The sequence below is a fragment of the Perca fluviatilis genome, chromosome 7, assembly GCF_010015445.1.
Source record: "Perca fluviatilis chromosome 7, GENO_Pfluv_1.0, whole genome shotgun sequence".
Taxonomy (NCBI): Eukaryota; Metazoa; Chordata; class Actinopteri; order Perciformes; family Percidae; genus Perca; species Perca fluviatilis.
In genome coordinates this window covers 22,312,527-22,328,784 of record NC_053118.1, presented here as the reverse complement: position 1 = coordinate 22,328,784, position 16,258 = coordinate 22,312,527, and the positions used below count along the sequence as shown (strand labels likewise).

The 16,258-nt window shown below is 45.8% G+C and overlaps 1 protein-coding gene across 7 annotated transcripts; it reads left to right on the top strand.

The window, feature by feature from the left end:
- The first annotated feature begins 259 nt into the window (after positions 1 to 259).
- Positions 260 to 15,657, top strand: LOC120562072 (histone-lysine N-methyltransferase ASH1L-like). Of its 7 annotated transcripts, none has more exons than XM_039805521.1 (14): positions 262 to 816; positions 3,566 to 4,433; positions 5,333 to 9,467; positions 10,977 to 11,319; positions 11,501 to 11,674; positions 11,761 to 11,855; positions 11,938 to 12,011; positions 12,142 to 12,187; positions 12,289 to 12,329; positions 12,434 to 12,504; positions 12,608 to 12,783; positions 13,294 to 13,385; positions 13,503 to 13,643; positions 13,729 to 15,657. In XM_039805521.1, exons 2-13 carry the CDS (start codon positions 3,762 to 3,764, stop codon positions 13,629 to 13,631), a joined length of 6,048 nt encoding a protein of 2,015 aa, XP_039661455.1. In that variant the 5' UTR covers positions 262 to 816; positions 3,566 to 3,761; the 3' UTR covers positions 13,632 to 13,643; positions 13,729 to 15,657. The 7 variants fall into 7 exon arrangements, 5 of the variants coding, with proteins under 5 accessions (XP_039661460.1, XP_039661459.1, XP_039661455.1 ...); XM_039805523.1 differs by having other exon boundaries at positions 13,711 to 15,657; XR_005639684.1 differs by lacking the exon at positions 13,729 to 15,657 and having other exon boundaries at positions 261 to 816; positions 12,973 to 13,385; positions 13,503 to 13,543.
- Positions 15,658 to 16,258: the final 601 nt, after the last annotated feature.

The window sequence follows — 16,258 nt, the reverse complement described above, 5'->3', positions numbered from 1 at the left end:
TATATATTTTGTTATTCCCACTGCATGAACTGGGAAAACATTGCTTGTAGTTTTGGATCAATAACTGATGCATGATAAACAGCTCTCACATTAACTTTTTAGTAAGTGCTCAACGCAGCCTGCCCTTCTTTCCTCTCCCACTAGAGTGAACTGAATCCCATATTAGCCTACATTACAGCGGCACAACTTTTGAGCTGCTCCCCAAAATCCTACCAGCAGGCTACTTAGACAAGTCGTCGCCATTTTATTAAGCGTCTCAATAGCCCTCCCCAATCGCCTATTATGAACCGCAATGAGATCCTGTGCTGTGTTCGCCGTTTTATCTCCTCGCCTGGCCATGAAAATGGCCACGCAATTGCATTCCCGCACATCCACCAACCCATCTGCACTGTCACAGCCTGTAACCCCGCGCACACGCTGCTGCAGCCCGTAACACGTTAACAGCTTGTATGAGCACAATCTGAGACATTATTACTGGCTGGGAGCGATGTAACTTTCTCCGAGAGAAGTGGGCAAAATAAGATCCAGTGTAACCAGTCCGCCACCTAGCTGCGGAGACGCGCCGACGAAGATCTGTCGACTGTATGATTATGAAAACACCCGCGCCAATGTTGTTGCACAGTAGGCTCCGCGCTCCGATGAGACTGAAACTCGGTTTTAGGTGATGTTTTAACCTCCGCTGGCCTTAGCTATGTAATCACAGCAACATCTAATGCACCAAAAAGCTCCCGATTGCTGTTGGTGCGAAGGGGAGAGCAGGACAGCAACACCTTAACCTCCTGCCTAAACGCAGTTGGCTCCGGGACGCGCTCTCGGGTAAGTAGCCTACGTAGCCTTATTACAGATTTTCATGGCAGTCTGTATTAATGTGTGCAGGCCTGTCATCATCAGCGAGCCCACAGCACTGTCAGGTTACTGAGAATCTTGTGCATCCGCGTTGCGCTAATTTTATCCCTTGTTGCCGAGTATTTTTCTCTCCTGTGTTCTTCGTGCATGCGATATTTCTTATTTCCATGTTGCTGACACCAGCAGAAGGGCTGGCAGAGGACAGATAGGAGAGAAAAAAAGGTGGCTCGAGGACTAAAGCCACATCACAAACACCACTAGCAAGTACATTTTGACGCTACGTAACCCCACTCCCATGTTGAGTTTTTATTTGCGTATGTTTTAAGACGCTTAAATGTGTACGATATTTCATTATGGAGTGACGACAACAACAACACGTGCATGTGTGTATGATTTGTAAGTGCGACAGCATCAGGCGGTTAGTGGTTTTCAGAGGTGCGCAAAGTCATTATGGAGAAGGAAGCCCCTGTTGACGTCCACAGTAAACCAGGTTGCTCCAGTGCGGTAATAACACCCCCACTGCCCATACTGTATCTACAGTAGCAACATCAGTCAACCTACGCAGCTGCAACCTTGGTACACAATGTACGACAACACACTTGTAATAACTAGGAGAAAGTGTGTGTGTGTGTGTGTGTGTGTGTGTGTGTGTGTGTGAGAGAGAGAGAGAGAGAGAGAGAGAGAGAGAGAGAGAGAGAGAGAGAGAGACTCACGTGAGAAACTTCCCTGCATATATAAAGTGGAGTGAGGCTTCATGGTTCAGTACGATGCCATCACAGCAACCCTAATTTCCAGCAGCTCCTGTGCTCGGTGCTGTTGTCAGGCAGAGGATAATGGTGTTGTAGTTATTGATAATAACACCGTCATGGGATGGTGATAATGGCTGGAAATATGGTGGGCCATTATCATGATTTAATTGTCGCCCCAGCACTGCTGAGGAACCCACACTGACTGCAGTGTCAAGTCCACCCATCATCCTGTCACTGGAAATAGCTTCTGGTCTAATGTTGAAATAATTTTGAGTTATGTTTAAGAGGTATAGCTCTGAGAGTATAAAAAGCTATTAGTATGCACTCTGACTGATGGTGAATGGGCTTGCCCTTTAAAGTTTGAAAACCTGACACTTTTATTCTCTTCTTATAGTCTCTTTTGCACAACAATATTGTAACCCATATGACTGGAGCTTCTCCTCATGTCTGTATCCTCTTCTTCATGCTGGTCAAGCCTCTGGAGTGGAGGTCATGATAAAAGCAGCTGCAGTTATTTAAGTGGACCACTGGCCATCTCTATGCTCATTTTATTTGATTGTAAGGAGGATTGGCCTCGGAAATGCTTTCCAAAACTGTTACATAACAGCAGTTACTGGAACAGATGTTGATTTGAGCTCGGTATGATTCAAGGCAAGGGTTTGGGTGTGGAGGGACCAAGAGGCAGGAGAGATAGCCCCCTGAGCTCTTAAATGAAAACATTATCTGAGATGCTCTTGTGAGTTTAAGAGGGCAGTTCAGTGCGTTAAGAGACAGATGAGCTATTTCATAAGAGGTATTCAGGAGAGGGCTGCAAGAATGCTCGGCAGGGTGTGTTTTATTAGAAAATGGATGAGCATCTCCCTTAATGAGAGAGAGAGTATAATGAAGAAAGCATGACAGAAGATGCTGCTTCCTTTCGATATGTTAAAAACTGGGCTGAACGCAGTACGAGCGAGAGTGAAAGTTTTTTTCTGGTGAGGAGAATGTTATTTTAGGGTGTGTTACTTGCTGTAATGTCACATTAAAAGTCAATTTACAATGGGGTCAATGAAAAGCTTACTTGACTTAGAGGAAGCAATGGGAGGAGGAGGAGGAATTTGCACTCCTTTCCAAAAATAAGTTTTACCCTTTCCTACGGATTTGTGTTACCACTACTGAAAGGGGAGGAGGGGAATGGTCGGGCCGTGAATGGAGGGATTTAAGTTAGAGAAGAGGAAAAGAACGAAGTGGAGGAGGAAATGTGGTTCTGATTAACATGGATACAGTGTATGAGTTGACCATTTTACTGTGTGGTCTACAGAGAGAGAGAGAGAGAGAGAGAAAAAAAAAAAAAAAAAAAAAAAAAAAAAAAAAAAAAAAAAAAAAAAAGAATAAAAAAAAATGCATGCAAAAGCTTTCTGCCAAACATGAAAAAGGGGAGTTTCGGAGAGAAAAGAAAGTACAGCAGAGGGAAGGGTGGGAGGAGAAGTGCTTGTGGGAGTAGCTGAGAACAGAAGGCGCAAACACAGTGGGGAGAGGAGGGGAGAAAACTGGATCAAGTGTTTGAATTTGTTAGCAGCTGATTGATTGATATATTGATTTGTGGAGTGGAGGCAACGCGAGGATTAGAACATAAGTAAAAGTGTTGAGGTTTAGGGAGCGTTTGCTGTCTTTCAGAGCTGCCGTTATTTACAGATTGTTAGAGAAAACCAGCTGAGGCCTTTTTTTTGAAGAATGTGAGTAGGTTTTTCTTCCAGTTAGTGCCGACATTCTGGGAATCGGTTGCGCTGATTGGCCCCCTGGGTTTTCTGTATGATGAGATCATCTCTGTGGACATAGACTTTAGCACCTCTCTACAGCTGCCTGCAGGAAGGGGACTTTCCCCTCAATTCCTGCACTGCTGCTACTCAGCATCTGAGCTCACTGAAATGACTAATCACTGGCCTCTCTATCTTTCTGTCTGTCTCTGCCTCAAACTTACTCCATCTCAGTTCAAGCCTAAAGGACAACAGAGAGACCTTTCATCGCTGGATAAAGGAGCCCAACTGTACTTGGACTATTACAGGATATTCTTTTGGAAATCTCCTGACCTACACCTGCATTCTGCTCTTTGCTCTAACCAGGGTCATTTAAAAGTGTTATACTGGAAACCCCACAGCATCCTGCTTCTCCCCCCTGACTTCTCTGATGGACCAGAGAGTGAAAGGGGGAACCCCTCCGACCACAAACTCCACTCTGGACCCCACCTCTGCATCTGAAGACTCTGAAGTGGCAGAGAAAAAGAGGAGGGGCGAGGGGGAGAATGGAGATGTAGGGGAAAAGGATGAGGAGAAAAGAGGAGCAGGGAAAAAGAGAGAAGGAGACAAGGGGGCAGTACTGGAGTTGCTCATCGAGGGGCGCTGTGGAAGCGCCGGGCAGCAACAACTTCAGATCTCTGGCAGAGAGACCGGCTGCCCTGAGGGTAATGTACGACTCCGGATTGGACTCCAGGCCAAACGCACCAAGAAACCGCCAAAGATCTTGGAGAGCTATGTCTGCAAGCCCACCATCAGGACCTATCAGAGACAAGCCAGGGGGGGAATGCTGAGGGGGGATGGAGAAAGAGGACAGCAGAACAAAACCAGCTCTACTCCAGAAGAGGCAACCAGAGATCAACACTCAGGCTTGGATTCTTGCCAGACCACATCCAAACAAACTGCATCTGCCGCTTCACCACCACTTGCATCATTATCATCATCATCATCTGCATCATCATCTTCGTCATCGCAGCCACTGTCGTTATCATCAACATTTACCACAGCTTCCACCACAGCCTCAGTCCCTACCATAACCAGCCAAGGGACCAAGTCTGCCAAACAGGTAAGTTAAGGATTAGGGGACACACACACACACACACACACACACACCCAAACACACACACACACACACACACACACACACACACACACACACACACACACACACACACACACACACACACACACACACACACAGATAAACATGTCAGCTGCCAATATTAAACCTGCTATTATTTTAAATTAGCTTAAATGAAAAAAAGTGCTAAAGTCACTGAAGGTGCACACACGTGTTGTAGCTCTGAGCCATTGTCTCAATACTGAAACCTAAGCAGCCCATTTAAATAAACAGCCCTATAAATAGGACAACAGCACGGCAACCACTTGGAGCTATTACAGACATTGGTCCATCAGTCCCTACGACAATCACCCAAGGGGAAGCTTATTGCTTTAGCTGCACAAACGCCACTCAAGCTGCAGCTACCAAAATTACAGGACAAGTATAAAATGTCAAGCTTTCTCATCTGTATTAGTGGCAATTTATAGCTACCAATAGCACAGCATTCTCTCTCTCTTTGTGTCTCTGCGTGGCTCTCTATATCTGTCCCTCTCTTCTATTTTTACATCCCCTCTTTTCTCTACCTGCTCTCATTTATCTTTCACTCCCCCTATGTCCCTGTCCCACTCCCTTCCTCTCTGTTTCTCTGCCTTTGTATTTCTCCTTTCTGTGTCAACCCCATTCCTGTTTCCATCACCTCACTCTCTCCTTCTCTTCAGTATGCCCTCTTTTCTCTGCCTGATTGAGTCATTTTGTCCTCACTCTCTTTTGTAATGGGCGGACAAAAACAAAAGCATTTCAGTTGTTGTCTCTTCCTCATTGTCGTTCGCTATTGTCAACAGCAAACTAGTGGATGTCACAGCCATTATTGTCTATGACAGAGATTCCGTGTTTGCACTCCCCAGGTTCCTATCAAACTGGCTGATAAGACAGAGGTGAATTCAAATGGCTCATGTGAGAGAGTGAAGAAAGAGAAGCTTCCTACTGTCAATGGCCAGCCTGTCTCTGCAGGAAACAAACCCTGCTCGCCAACGACAGATCAGACAGCTTCAACTACTCCTCCCACCACATGCATCCAAGTCCCATCTCCATCGGAAACCAGGAATAAAGGGAAGACCTCCAAGAAACATAATGGCTTGGTTAAGACAACAAAACAAAAAGGACTGTTTAATGGGAAAGGCTCCTCCGACATCCTTGGCACTTCCACCTCATCGAAAAGCAAGACTGGAAAACACAGCAGTTCCTCCTCGGTTTCCTCCATGGACTCCTTGACAAGACCTCTAGCCTCCACCAGCTCCCATAAAGAACTCAGCCTGTCTAATAAGAGTAGGCCAGACTCTCCTTCCTCTTTTTCAGTCACCCCTAAACCACAATCCTCCCCCACTGTGGAGCTCTCCTCAGCCCAATCCCAAGATCAGGGTCCCATTCTACAGCCCTCACTAGAGAAAAAGAGAGACAAAGAGAGGAAAGCAAAGAAAGAGAAACGGAAAGACAAAAAATCTAAGCGTGATAGATTGGAGGCTGAAAGAGCAAAGAGTGAGAGCAGAAAGGAGGAAGGCAAGAAGAAGAAAAAGGAGAAAGGGAAGGATGGGAAATCAAGGCATAGTAAAGAAAAGGATGAAAGACAAGTGAGTGATGATACATGGAGGGATGAGTTAAAGATTGAAAGAGGAAAGGCTGAGAAAAAGAGGGATAAGGTTAGCCCAGACAGACAAAGAACAGAGGATAATAAAAGTGGTGAACCAGTTGATAGTGGTAAACTAAATAAAACCTGTCAAGTAGTGAATTCAGGCCGAACAGATGAGATAGACAAGATGGATGACAGTTCCAAGCCAGTTAAAGAAGCTGAGCCAGCAACAGCAACAGGTGACACCAGTAAATCAAAAGAACAAGATGTCTCAAGACATTCAACTGTGCCTCCAAGCCACCCCTCTTCTTCCGCTCCTCCCTCTTTGCCCACTCCCTCTGCCCGTGCCCCTGTTTCTCCCCCTTCTTTCCCCCAAGAGCAGGACAGCCGTCCGCTCAAGAAACGTAAAGCCAGACGGCCCAGCTGGACCAAGCTGGTGCACCGGGCTCAGAGGGCGGAAAATCAGGAAGCCCCTTCAGATTTCCAACATAATCCTCTACTAAGTTTCTCCCAGAACCCCAAGACGTCCCTTCCTGCCAAGGCCACTATTCAGCAGGCTGATGAGTCACACCCATCTCCCTCTAGCTCCTTTACCAGCAGCTCCTACACTCTCTCTTCTGCAATCATACCTACATCTCCAAAGCAGAGTCACCCCACATTAGACCATAGCCCCCCTGTTTCCAGATGCCCCATAACCCCTGCCAGAAAAAGGGGCCGCCCTAAATCCCACAGCTCTAGCTTAGATGAACCTCCCCCTAAACTTTCACCAAATGCTATCCCAACTGAGGTGCCTCTTCTAGGTTGTGACGGAGTTCAGAAAGCCCCTGTGCTGGAGCCAAGTCCAAAACTGCAGTGTGCCACTCAGTCTAAATCCAGCCCCAAGAAGCGTGGCCGTCCTCCCAAACGACCCCTCCCCGAGGACCAGAGTGGACATGCACTGAATCGTACAGATTTTACTCCTCCTGAAAAGGGCAACAGGCAGCTAAAGATCAGGAGGCTAATTAATGAGATGAAGAAAAGAAAAAAGAGGAGACTTCACAAGGTAATGCTGTCTGGGTATGTAGGGAAGGAGGGAAGGGGAGGCCAGGCAGCAGATGGTGAGACCTCTCTGAGAATGTGTAAATCGATAGAGGCTACAACAGTACACACACTCTCAGCCCTGTCCTCTTCTTTTGGGAGTAAGCTGGGCCCTCAGATCAATGTGAGCAAGAGAGGGACCATCTACATGGGCAAGAGGCGAGGACGCAAGCCTAAAGCCCAAACAGCTAACCTAAATCCCAACTCTAAGAATGCCACTCAGTCATCCCTGTTCACCAGTCCCTCTGAAACATCTCTCTTCTCGTCTAACCAACCCCAGCCTCCTCCCTCTCACCCATTTCCCTCGCCGTCCCTTACCCACTCCAGTGGGGCCCAGAGCCCTTATAGTGAAGGCAGCCTCACAGAACCAACATCCTCCCTACTTTTTTCTCACCCCTTCTCCCTCCCCTCCCCATCATCCTCCTGCACCTCCCCACGTCCTCCCTCCTCCTCATCCCTCTCTCCTTTTGTGAAGAAGAGTTGTCCATGTCAGGGAAGGCATCACTTCCCCTTTCACCAGTCTTCATGTAAGCTATCCTGTCCCACCCCTCCACTGCATCACGCTCCTGGCTCTCCCGGCCACCTGAAAGAGGCCACCCCCTCACCCAGGAGTGAGTCCCACAGTGAGGAGACGCTGCCTAGTGATAGTGGGATTGGAACGGATAACAACAGTGTTTCTGAGCGAGCGGAGATGAGGGGAGTTCGAGGCATGCTCAGGTTGGGTCAGGGGTCAGGAGTTATTCTGGGGGGTCAAAGGCACCCCTCTTCTCTTGTGGACCGTCCCTCTCCTGTCTCTTCACCCCTCTCTCTCATGCCCAGACACACAAACCCCATCTCCAACTCATCTACTGTGGAGCGGCACAGAGACAGACACAGGCACAGGCGAAGGGATTACGACCATTCCTCCTCCTGTACTTGCTTGTGTCCATGTCCCTGCCCAGGACACAACAAGTGCACTCATTCGGACTATTACTCTTGCCTTGGGCAAAATGCACTGAAGAGACAGAAAAATAAACATAAGAAGAAGCAGCTGCACATGCAGGATCCAGAGTTTCTGGCTGAACTAGAAGATCTGGTCGGTCAGTTCAGCGAGGTCCATATAGGACGCCGAAGTTGGGCGAGGACAGGACTGGGACAGGGCTTTGATGGGAGTGGGAATGCTGCTGGAGGAAGGCGTCATCACTCCTCCTCCCATTCTCTCCGCTCCAACATCTTCAGGATCAATCTAAATGGCTTCTACTCGCCCCACCCTTCATCTTACTCTGCTAATCCCTCCTTCTCCCCCCAGCCCTTCTACTCCTGTCAGCCTGTGCATTGCAACAGGAAGCCAGACCGCAGGCAATGTGGTTGCCCATCAAAGTTTCAGGAGACCATCGAAAACATGGGATTTTACAGCAGCTATTCCCCAGCCACGACACTTTACCACCACCTCCCCAGCTCCTACCCGCTTCCCTCTCCACACCAGTACGCCCCCCATCAGCCCCATCATGCCCACTTCCTTCTCAACCCCGCCAGATTCCACAGGCGGAGGAGCAGGTTGCTGAGGGAGGGAGCTTTAGGAGCAGAGGTTGAGGGAGATCTAGGAGGAGGCAGTGGAGGAGGCCCACACCTTAGCTCAGGGTTCACATCCAGCCTCTCCTGTGGCTGTGGGAGGAGCGAACACAAACACAAACATAAACACCGTCACAGGCACTGCGAACGAGACATGGATGAAGAGGAGGAGTTACACGAGGATGAGGAGGAAGATGGAATGGAGAGAGAGAGGTTGGCCAGTTCAAAGTCAAGGTCGGGGTTCATTTTGGGGCAAGGAGAAAAAGGAAGGAAAGGGGCAAGAGGAATGAGGAGTATGCTGTCTAAAGAATCGCCTTGGTTATGTGAGAACGGAAATGATTCCTTCTCCTCAGCTGCTGCTGCCACGTCATCATCATCATCTTCATCAGAGAGGTACAAACACACATCTCTCACCTCACTGGGGCTGGGTTCCTCTCACCTGTCTTCATTTGGAGGAAGTTGGGGCGGCATGGGCAAGAGCTGGACAAAATTCGGGGGCCTGGGAGGGACAGGATTTGGAAATTCAACTCCCATCTGGAGAGGCTTCACTGGGGAGCAACATACAGGCAGACTGATCGCATCAGAGGGAGAGGACGAAGACGGTGAGGACGAGTCACCCCTGTACAGGACGTCCCCTTCCCCAACACACACCAACCTGTTCACATCCGCTACCATGGCAACAGGAGAAAGGGGTCTGAGGGCCGGATTGGCCGGTAGGAATACAGGAAGTGGAGACAGGTCATGGAGGAGAGATGAGCCAGCGTGGACAGAGAGGCGAGAAGCAGGTGAGGATGCATGAATGGTTTGAATGTGTGAATAAGTAGAGCGCTGGCATGCCTGTGTTTCTGTCTGATGGGTCAGTATGAGGTCATGTTAGCATTAGTGCTAAAGTTTGTGCAAATACGTTCGTGCAAATACTGCTATGCTAGTATGTATCTGGCTGGAAATTGTCTGTGCTGATAAAATGATAAAAAATTTCTCCATTGTTAACATTGCTTCTTGAGTTGTGTGAATGCACAGTAGTATTCTGTTTTTTCATTTCATAGGCAGAAAAATAAATGAATAAATACAGTTATATGGAAAATCTAACATCAACTGTGCTTTTCATTGAAATAAACCAACAGCACCCAAATCATTACAGCTAGCTGAGTAAATAGATTTTATGCCAAGAGGCTATTTTCACTTGCACAGTATGACAGATATATTATATATTTGCACAATGTGGAGATGAGATTGTGGCAGCAATAGTTTGCCCAATATAGTGACAGCATTGCTTTTTCTCAGGTGTTGTTGAGCCACACATCAAAGCCTGGAGGGTGTATGAGAGGAAATCAAACTCCGTTCTTTTTATAGCCAATTTTAGACCCCCCCCCCCCCCACACACACACACACACACACACACACACACACACACAGCAGATGCAACCACTCAGAAACCACTCTGTTGAAATTTTTAAAAAGTGTTGGAGCAGGAATGCAGCATCTTGATGGGAATCTTCCAGAAAATCTTTGAAATCTTCCCTGCCTGCAGCAAACCGCACACTGTTGCAGCCTGGGACTACCCATTGAAGACAGTCATTAGTTAACCACCAGATTGGCTATTTAAAGCCTACTTCTTACTGCTGGCCAGCAGGGCCTATTTGACTTGGAAAAATCCAATAAGGAAAGAGTGGTCACTCTTGTCAGGGACTGTGGAAAATGTAACAAAAAGATAGATAACCTCAGGAGTGATTGATGAAGGAATAGCACAGAGGTCAGAATAGGGGCAAAAACTGCTTGTGAGGGGAAAATGTTGTTTTTGAAAGAAGTGGAATACATTTGACATCAGTTCATCATCTAACTAAACACCCATGTGGTTTGAAGTGGAGCACACTAGCATGGGCACACACACATTTATTTTCTCTTTCTTTGTCTGCTAAGCCTTTTGCGATTGTATTCCACATTAACTGAATGTTCAAAAACAATTTGTCTGCAAGAGTGCATACGTGTGCATGTTCATATTAGAAAGCATGCATTCTGCACAGTGTTCATTCTTGTGTTTTTTTTGCTGTGAATATGTGTACATAAATCACTTCTTAATGCATTTCCAAGAAGTGAACTGGTCAGAGGAAATGTTGTGACTCACATAATCTGTGTCCCATCCGCATGACTCAGCCTAGACTGGCCTCACCTCACACCTCCTGCTGGCTCAATCACTGAACCACATCTGTCTCATTTCCTCTCCGACACTTACATCCCTCCTGCCTCCCTCTGCCTCACCCCCTCCCTCCCTCTTTCCATTTCAATGACTGCAGGTTTACAAGGTGACTCAAGAAGCCGGGGGCAGCAGAAAAGTGTGCCAACGCCAGACGGTATGGCAGGGAAAAACAAAAGAAGGCCAGGACGGCCCAGAAAGCACCCACTGCCCTCCACTGTATCCTCCCCCACGCACTCATCTGCAGCTCCCTCCATGTCATCACCTGACCTCTTGCCAGGACACAACAGAGATGGGAGAGAAGTGGGAGGGAGAAAAGAAGAAAGAGGGCTAGAGAGAGATAGACGGGGCGACATGGTGCAGCAGGTGACAGAGTTGGAGCTGCAGGCCAGGAGAAAGAGAGGACGGAAGAGAAAACATGGTGACTCTCTGTGTCATCAGAGGTAAACACTCGTAACTGTATTATAGTACAGGAGCTGGTTGACTTGAAAATTCAATACAACCACTCACTACTGCTATATTAACCCACTGTTTTCAGCACTGTGTGCTAAACCAGTGCCTTTTCTCTCTTTCTCTTTTTCCTCTCTATCATTCTATCTCTCTCTCTTCATGCTTTCCTTTTAGTGTCGCTGAGGATAAACCTGAGTGTGACACCCCCTCCGAATGTTTTAGCCAATCAGATGTTGTGCAGGCTCCATCTCACCCAGTAACCATCCAAAGAGACGAGAGAGCAGACGGGCCTCCCAGGAAGAAGTTTCTGAGAGCGGGTCTTTACTCTGATGATTACAAAACTACAGAGTGAGTTGGCTGAATTCCTAAACAAACTATTGGAACAAAAACAAATTAGTTATTTTGTTTATGTATTTAATGTGTCTCTTTCCTAGCCCGCCCTCCCAAGCCCAGCAGTTGTGCAGAGAGAGTATGGAATACACACCTGGGGAGAATGGATATAGCCTTTTACCGGCTCCCATACATGTCGGTGAGTATTTAAGAAAATGCAAACACTGCTGTAGTTTGTCGTAGCTGTGATAGCTCACCTAAACTGCCTTTGTTTCCTCCAGGGAAGTACCTTAGGCTGAAGCGGATTAATTTCCAGTTACCTTATGATGTTATGTGGCTGTGGCAGAACAATCAGGTACAGTGGAGCCCCATAACACAGAATCAGAGAGTTAGACGGTCAAGCTGAAGGATCATTGGAGATTGTTACAAGGAGATTTGTGGAGTGTCATGAATGTACATGTAATTCTCATTTTGTGTTGTCACAGCTTCAAAGGCAGCCTGCTGTCCCCCTGAAGAGGAAGCGCCGTTACTGTGAGTTGGAAGTGTTGGATGTGTTATCTTCAGGTTTAGTTGATGGATCAGATTAATGCTGTCATACAGAGTCTTAATCTGTTTCTTTCTGTGTCACTCAGGCCGGCTGAAGGAGAAGACTGTATCCTCTCAACAAACAGCGGTGAGTTCATGTGGCTTCAGGTTGTTTCATTCCTGTGAAGAATGCAGCTTTAATAAGTGTAAAAACTTACATACGTCCCTCCTTTTTTTTTTTTTTTTTCACAGGAGGAGAGCTCTAGTGACATTACCAGCTTGTTTCCTCACCTCATCATGGAGCCTTTAACCAGCAGCGAGAGGTATGGAAAGAAATCAGCAATTCACATGTCTAGGTAAACTACTTGATGCGTTGTTACTGATCTATGTCAGGGAGCTAATGTTTCTCCCTGTTTGCCGCGCCAGGAGCTTTGTGGTGAAACACCACGTGTTCCTCGTGAGGAACTGGGAGCTCGTGAGAGACAGACAGATCCGACTGAGGATAGAGAAGGAGAGAGAGAGAGACGCAGAGGGAGAGGACAGCGACTCACAACGTCTGTCCTGTGATGGAGCCAGTGGGGACGACAGCCACATCAAGTCAGGTCCATGAAGCAAGTGTGTGTGTTAGTTTTTGTTTCTGTAGGTGTTTGTGTATGCATACGTGTATGTGGTTGAACTCTATACATTTTCATTTCAACATCTGTATAGATTTCTTCTGGTGTCCTGTGTTCTTTTACTTTATGTGAACTTTATGTGTGCTTTATGTGTGCGTGTGTGTGCTCTGCTTACAGCCTGTCGTCCTCATATTTGGCTCGTCTCTCCATATCATACTCAGCAGCACAAAGTGGTTTTCCAACCACAGAATTTCAGCCTGCAGAAATGTTCCCCCGTTTCTGTCATCCACCGCTGGTGTCCAAGAACCCAGCAGACATCAACTTTCCCCATTAGCAGTAAAACCACACCGTTTCCATCAAATACTCCCTGACTGATTGCAGACAGGAATCAAGGGGAAATAAGCACAATTACAGATATATCTGTAAAATAAATGATGTCATTCTCTCCTGCCACGCCTTCACTTACATACAGAATACTGTTTGACCTCTGACCCTCAGATCAGCAAGTGGGGGTGGAGGTGACGGTTATGAGCAGTGACCCCCACCATCAGAGTCAGGATACTTCTAGCTCGCTCACTGCCAGCCTCTGTGTGAGTGAAGCACTACCCACTTACAAAAAAAAATCTTTTAAGAATGCAAATTTTCATATGGATAAAAAAAAAAAACATCTGCTTTTGCAATTAGTTGTGCATACTTGTTCACCACAGCCTACCAAAACCAAGAACAGAGAAGAGGAAGAGGGAGGGGAAGAAAAACGAGGAGAAGAAGAGGTCTGCAGCAGAGAACAGAGGAGGAAACGGCTGAATGATTTACTTTTGACCCTGCAGCAGTCATAAGCTAAGAGAGAGGTAAATAGAGCATCACATATAGAAACAGGAGGGACTCTGAGAGGTATATGCATTGTCTTGTTGATAGTATCTTGCCTTTACGTAGGTGGGACCACTCTGAGAAAGGGACCAGGCCCACCACTGGACAGATGGACAGGAACTGATGTCACAATACTGCTATTAACAGTAGTAGTGCTACGGAGAACAAGCGAGAAAAAAGGAGAAGAGAGATGGAAAATTATAGAGGCTGAAAAATGCAAGAAAGCCATCTCACACACTGACAGATGAGTGTTGTGAACCTAGCGCTCTGAAGGGCATCACACCAAGGATGAAACCATGGCAACACATTTTGTCCAAGCGGCGAGGGATGAGAGGAACTGATATAGACTGTCCCGGATGAAAGAAATAAAGAAACAGACCAGCTGATATGAATTTGCACTAGTGCTGGATGATCAAGCACACTAAAGACTGTATGTATGTATGCTGAGTGGACACACTATAAACACACACACATACACCTTGATTGCTCTTACTTCGGCACCTTAAGCAAACTAGGAAAGACAGACATTGTTGGGAGACTGAAAGTGGACATATACAGTATGGTACTCAACATTTCGGCTCTGAAGTTTCCAAGAGACGAGGAGCTCAGGAGCTGCCCGGGGGAACAAAAATGTATCCTGGGCCCTAAGTAGGTCAAAATTGAACCCTAATTTACTCGTTAAGCTTCAAAGTCACATTGCACCTTTGGGAAATGACACAAGGAGAAGTGAACCAGTTGAAAGCTGTTGAGACAGTGGTTGGGTTTTTCTTCACTTTACCAAGACAGTGCCTGCTATGTACCAGTGAATAGGCAGGGGAGGGGGGGGGGTGGGCTTGGTGATAGGAATTTTGGCATCGCTGCAAGAGAATTTCTAATGAGGTTTAAGAAAGAAGTTATTTTTGGAAAAAAAGACAGCTTGGGCAATGTCTGCAAACAAGATGGGCAAAATATATTCATGATAGGAATGTTTATTATTGACTATTTTCAGTATTGCTTCCTGGGGAAGGGAAAGAGAGGGGTTAAAGGTGTTTTGTTTACTTCAGACTGCCTTTGAGAATGTTTTTGCTTCAGAGCATTGACAATCAGAATGTCCTGGGGAGAGAAATCTAAAATTGATTTGCCCCAAATGCTCTGTAGAAGTGCCATGTTGTCTTGTGTACGTACCTAAGCGAACTCATGCAGTCTTTAAAAGCAATATCTCCTCTAATAAGGACTATATATGGACTTCCTTTGTTAGTTTTTTTTTTTAGTTGTGAATATTTGAGGATTGGAGGTAATTTTTCTGTACAGTTGCATAGTAGATTGTTCTCATTTTAGGAGCATTGGGTTAATCCACTTAGTGGAAGTAACCATAGGCGTTTAGTTTCATGTGAATGTACGTAGAGAGAGACCTGTTTTCCTCTTATCAGCAGTAGCGTGTAAAATGAGTATTATACATTACAATACTATTAGGATAATACATACAACTTAATAATCAAATCTTTCATTTTACTAACATGTTTTAAACAGATTATAAAGCTGACCAATATATCAGTCATTTGTTCTTAAAATTGACTATGATTGTTTGAGTTCTTTGTAGAATTACATAATTACAAACTTTTTTTTTTATTGGTCAGACAATCAGTGACAGTGAATTACTTTTCCAGTGTTAAATTTCTGCTCTCTCTCAGTAGTGTGGCTTTTAATAACAAGCCAAGAAAGTGCAATTTCTTTGACTGTTTACATACTGTATGTATATTTTTCCTCTTTCCTTTTTAACTAAGAGCACTACATTATTGCCAGTGGATGATTAACTTTATAGCAAAGGTCCACATAAAGAGTTATTTATCTAGTTTGCATGACATGTAACCTTTGCTTGTTGCCTCTGATAATGTGCATCTGAAAAAAACAAAACATCAAAAACAGTTATAAATCAATGCCATAGAATGTCAGCTCAGACTTTTTTTGCCTCTATAACCATAATAATAAAAGCATTTTATGTCTACTAGTACTAAACCCTGCTGCCTCTTGGTGTATCAGTTATAAGGCCTTCTTCTGTGTTGTTGTGTGTGTGTGTGTGTGTGTGTGTGTGTGTGTGTGTGTGTGTGCGCGCGCGCGTGTGTTTTGGGAGGTTACTGCAGTGATTTTAATCAGCTTGAGCTAACAACAGTGCTATCTAGTGGTGTTGTATTGTATATCTCGCGCTGTGTTGTCCTCCATAATGACCTACAGTGGAGGACGCTATCAAAGGAACACGGTAACAAGATGGGGGAGGGCTGCAGCTCACTCCAGGGATTTATTCTCCTCTTTCTGCCCTTCACAACATCCGAGGGAATCCTGGGATCTTTTGATCTGAACAAAGAAGTGATAAAATAATAACAACATCCTATGTCCCTTTTAAGTTCGTGAAGGCGATTTCTAAGTATTTCACAGTCTTCACTTCCTTTGCAATCTGACACATGCAGGTAGTTTCCTGTCGCATTTCAGATAGCAACAAATACAGGACATGCACTGAGTGAGGCATCACCTACATTTTTTCATGAGGCTTAACATGTAAACTCTGATTAATAAGGCTTTTAACATGAATTCAAGTTCTAAAATATGAATCAAACAGCTG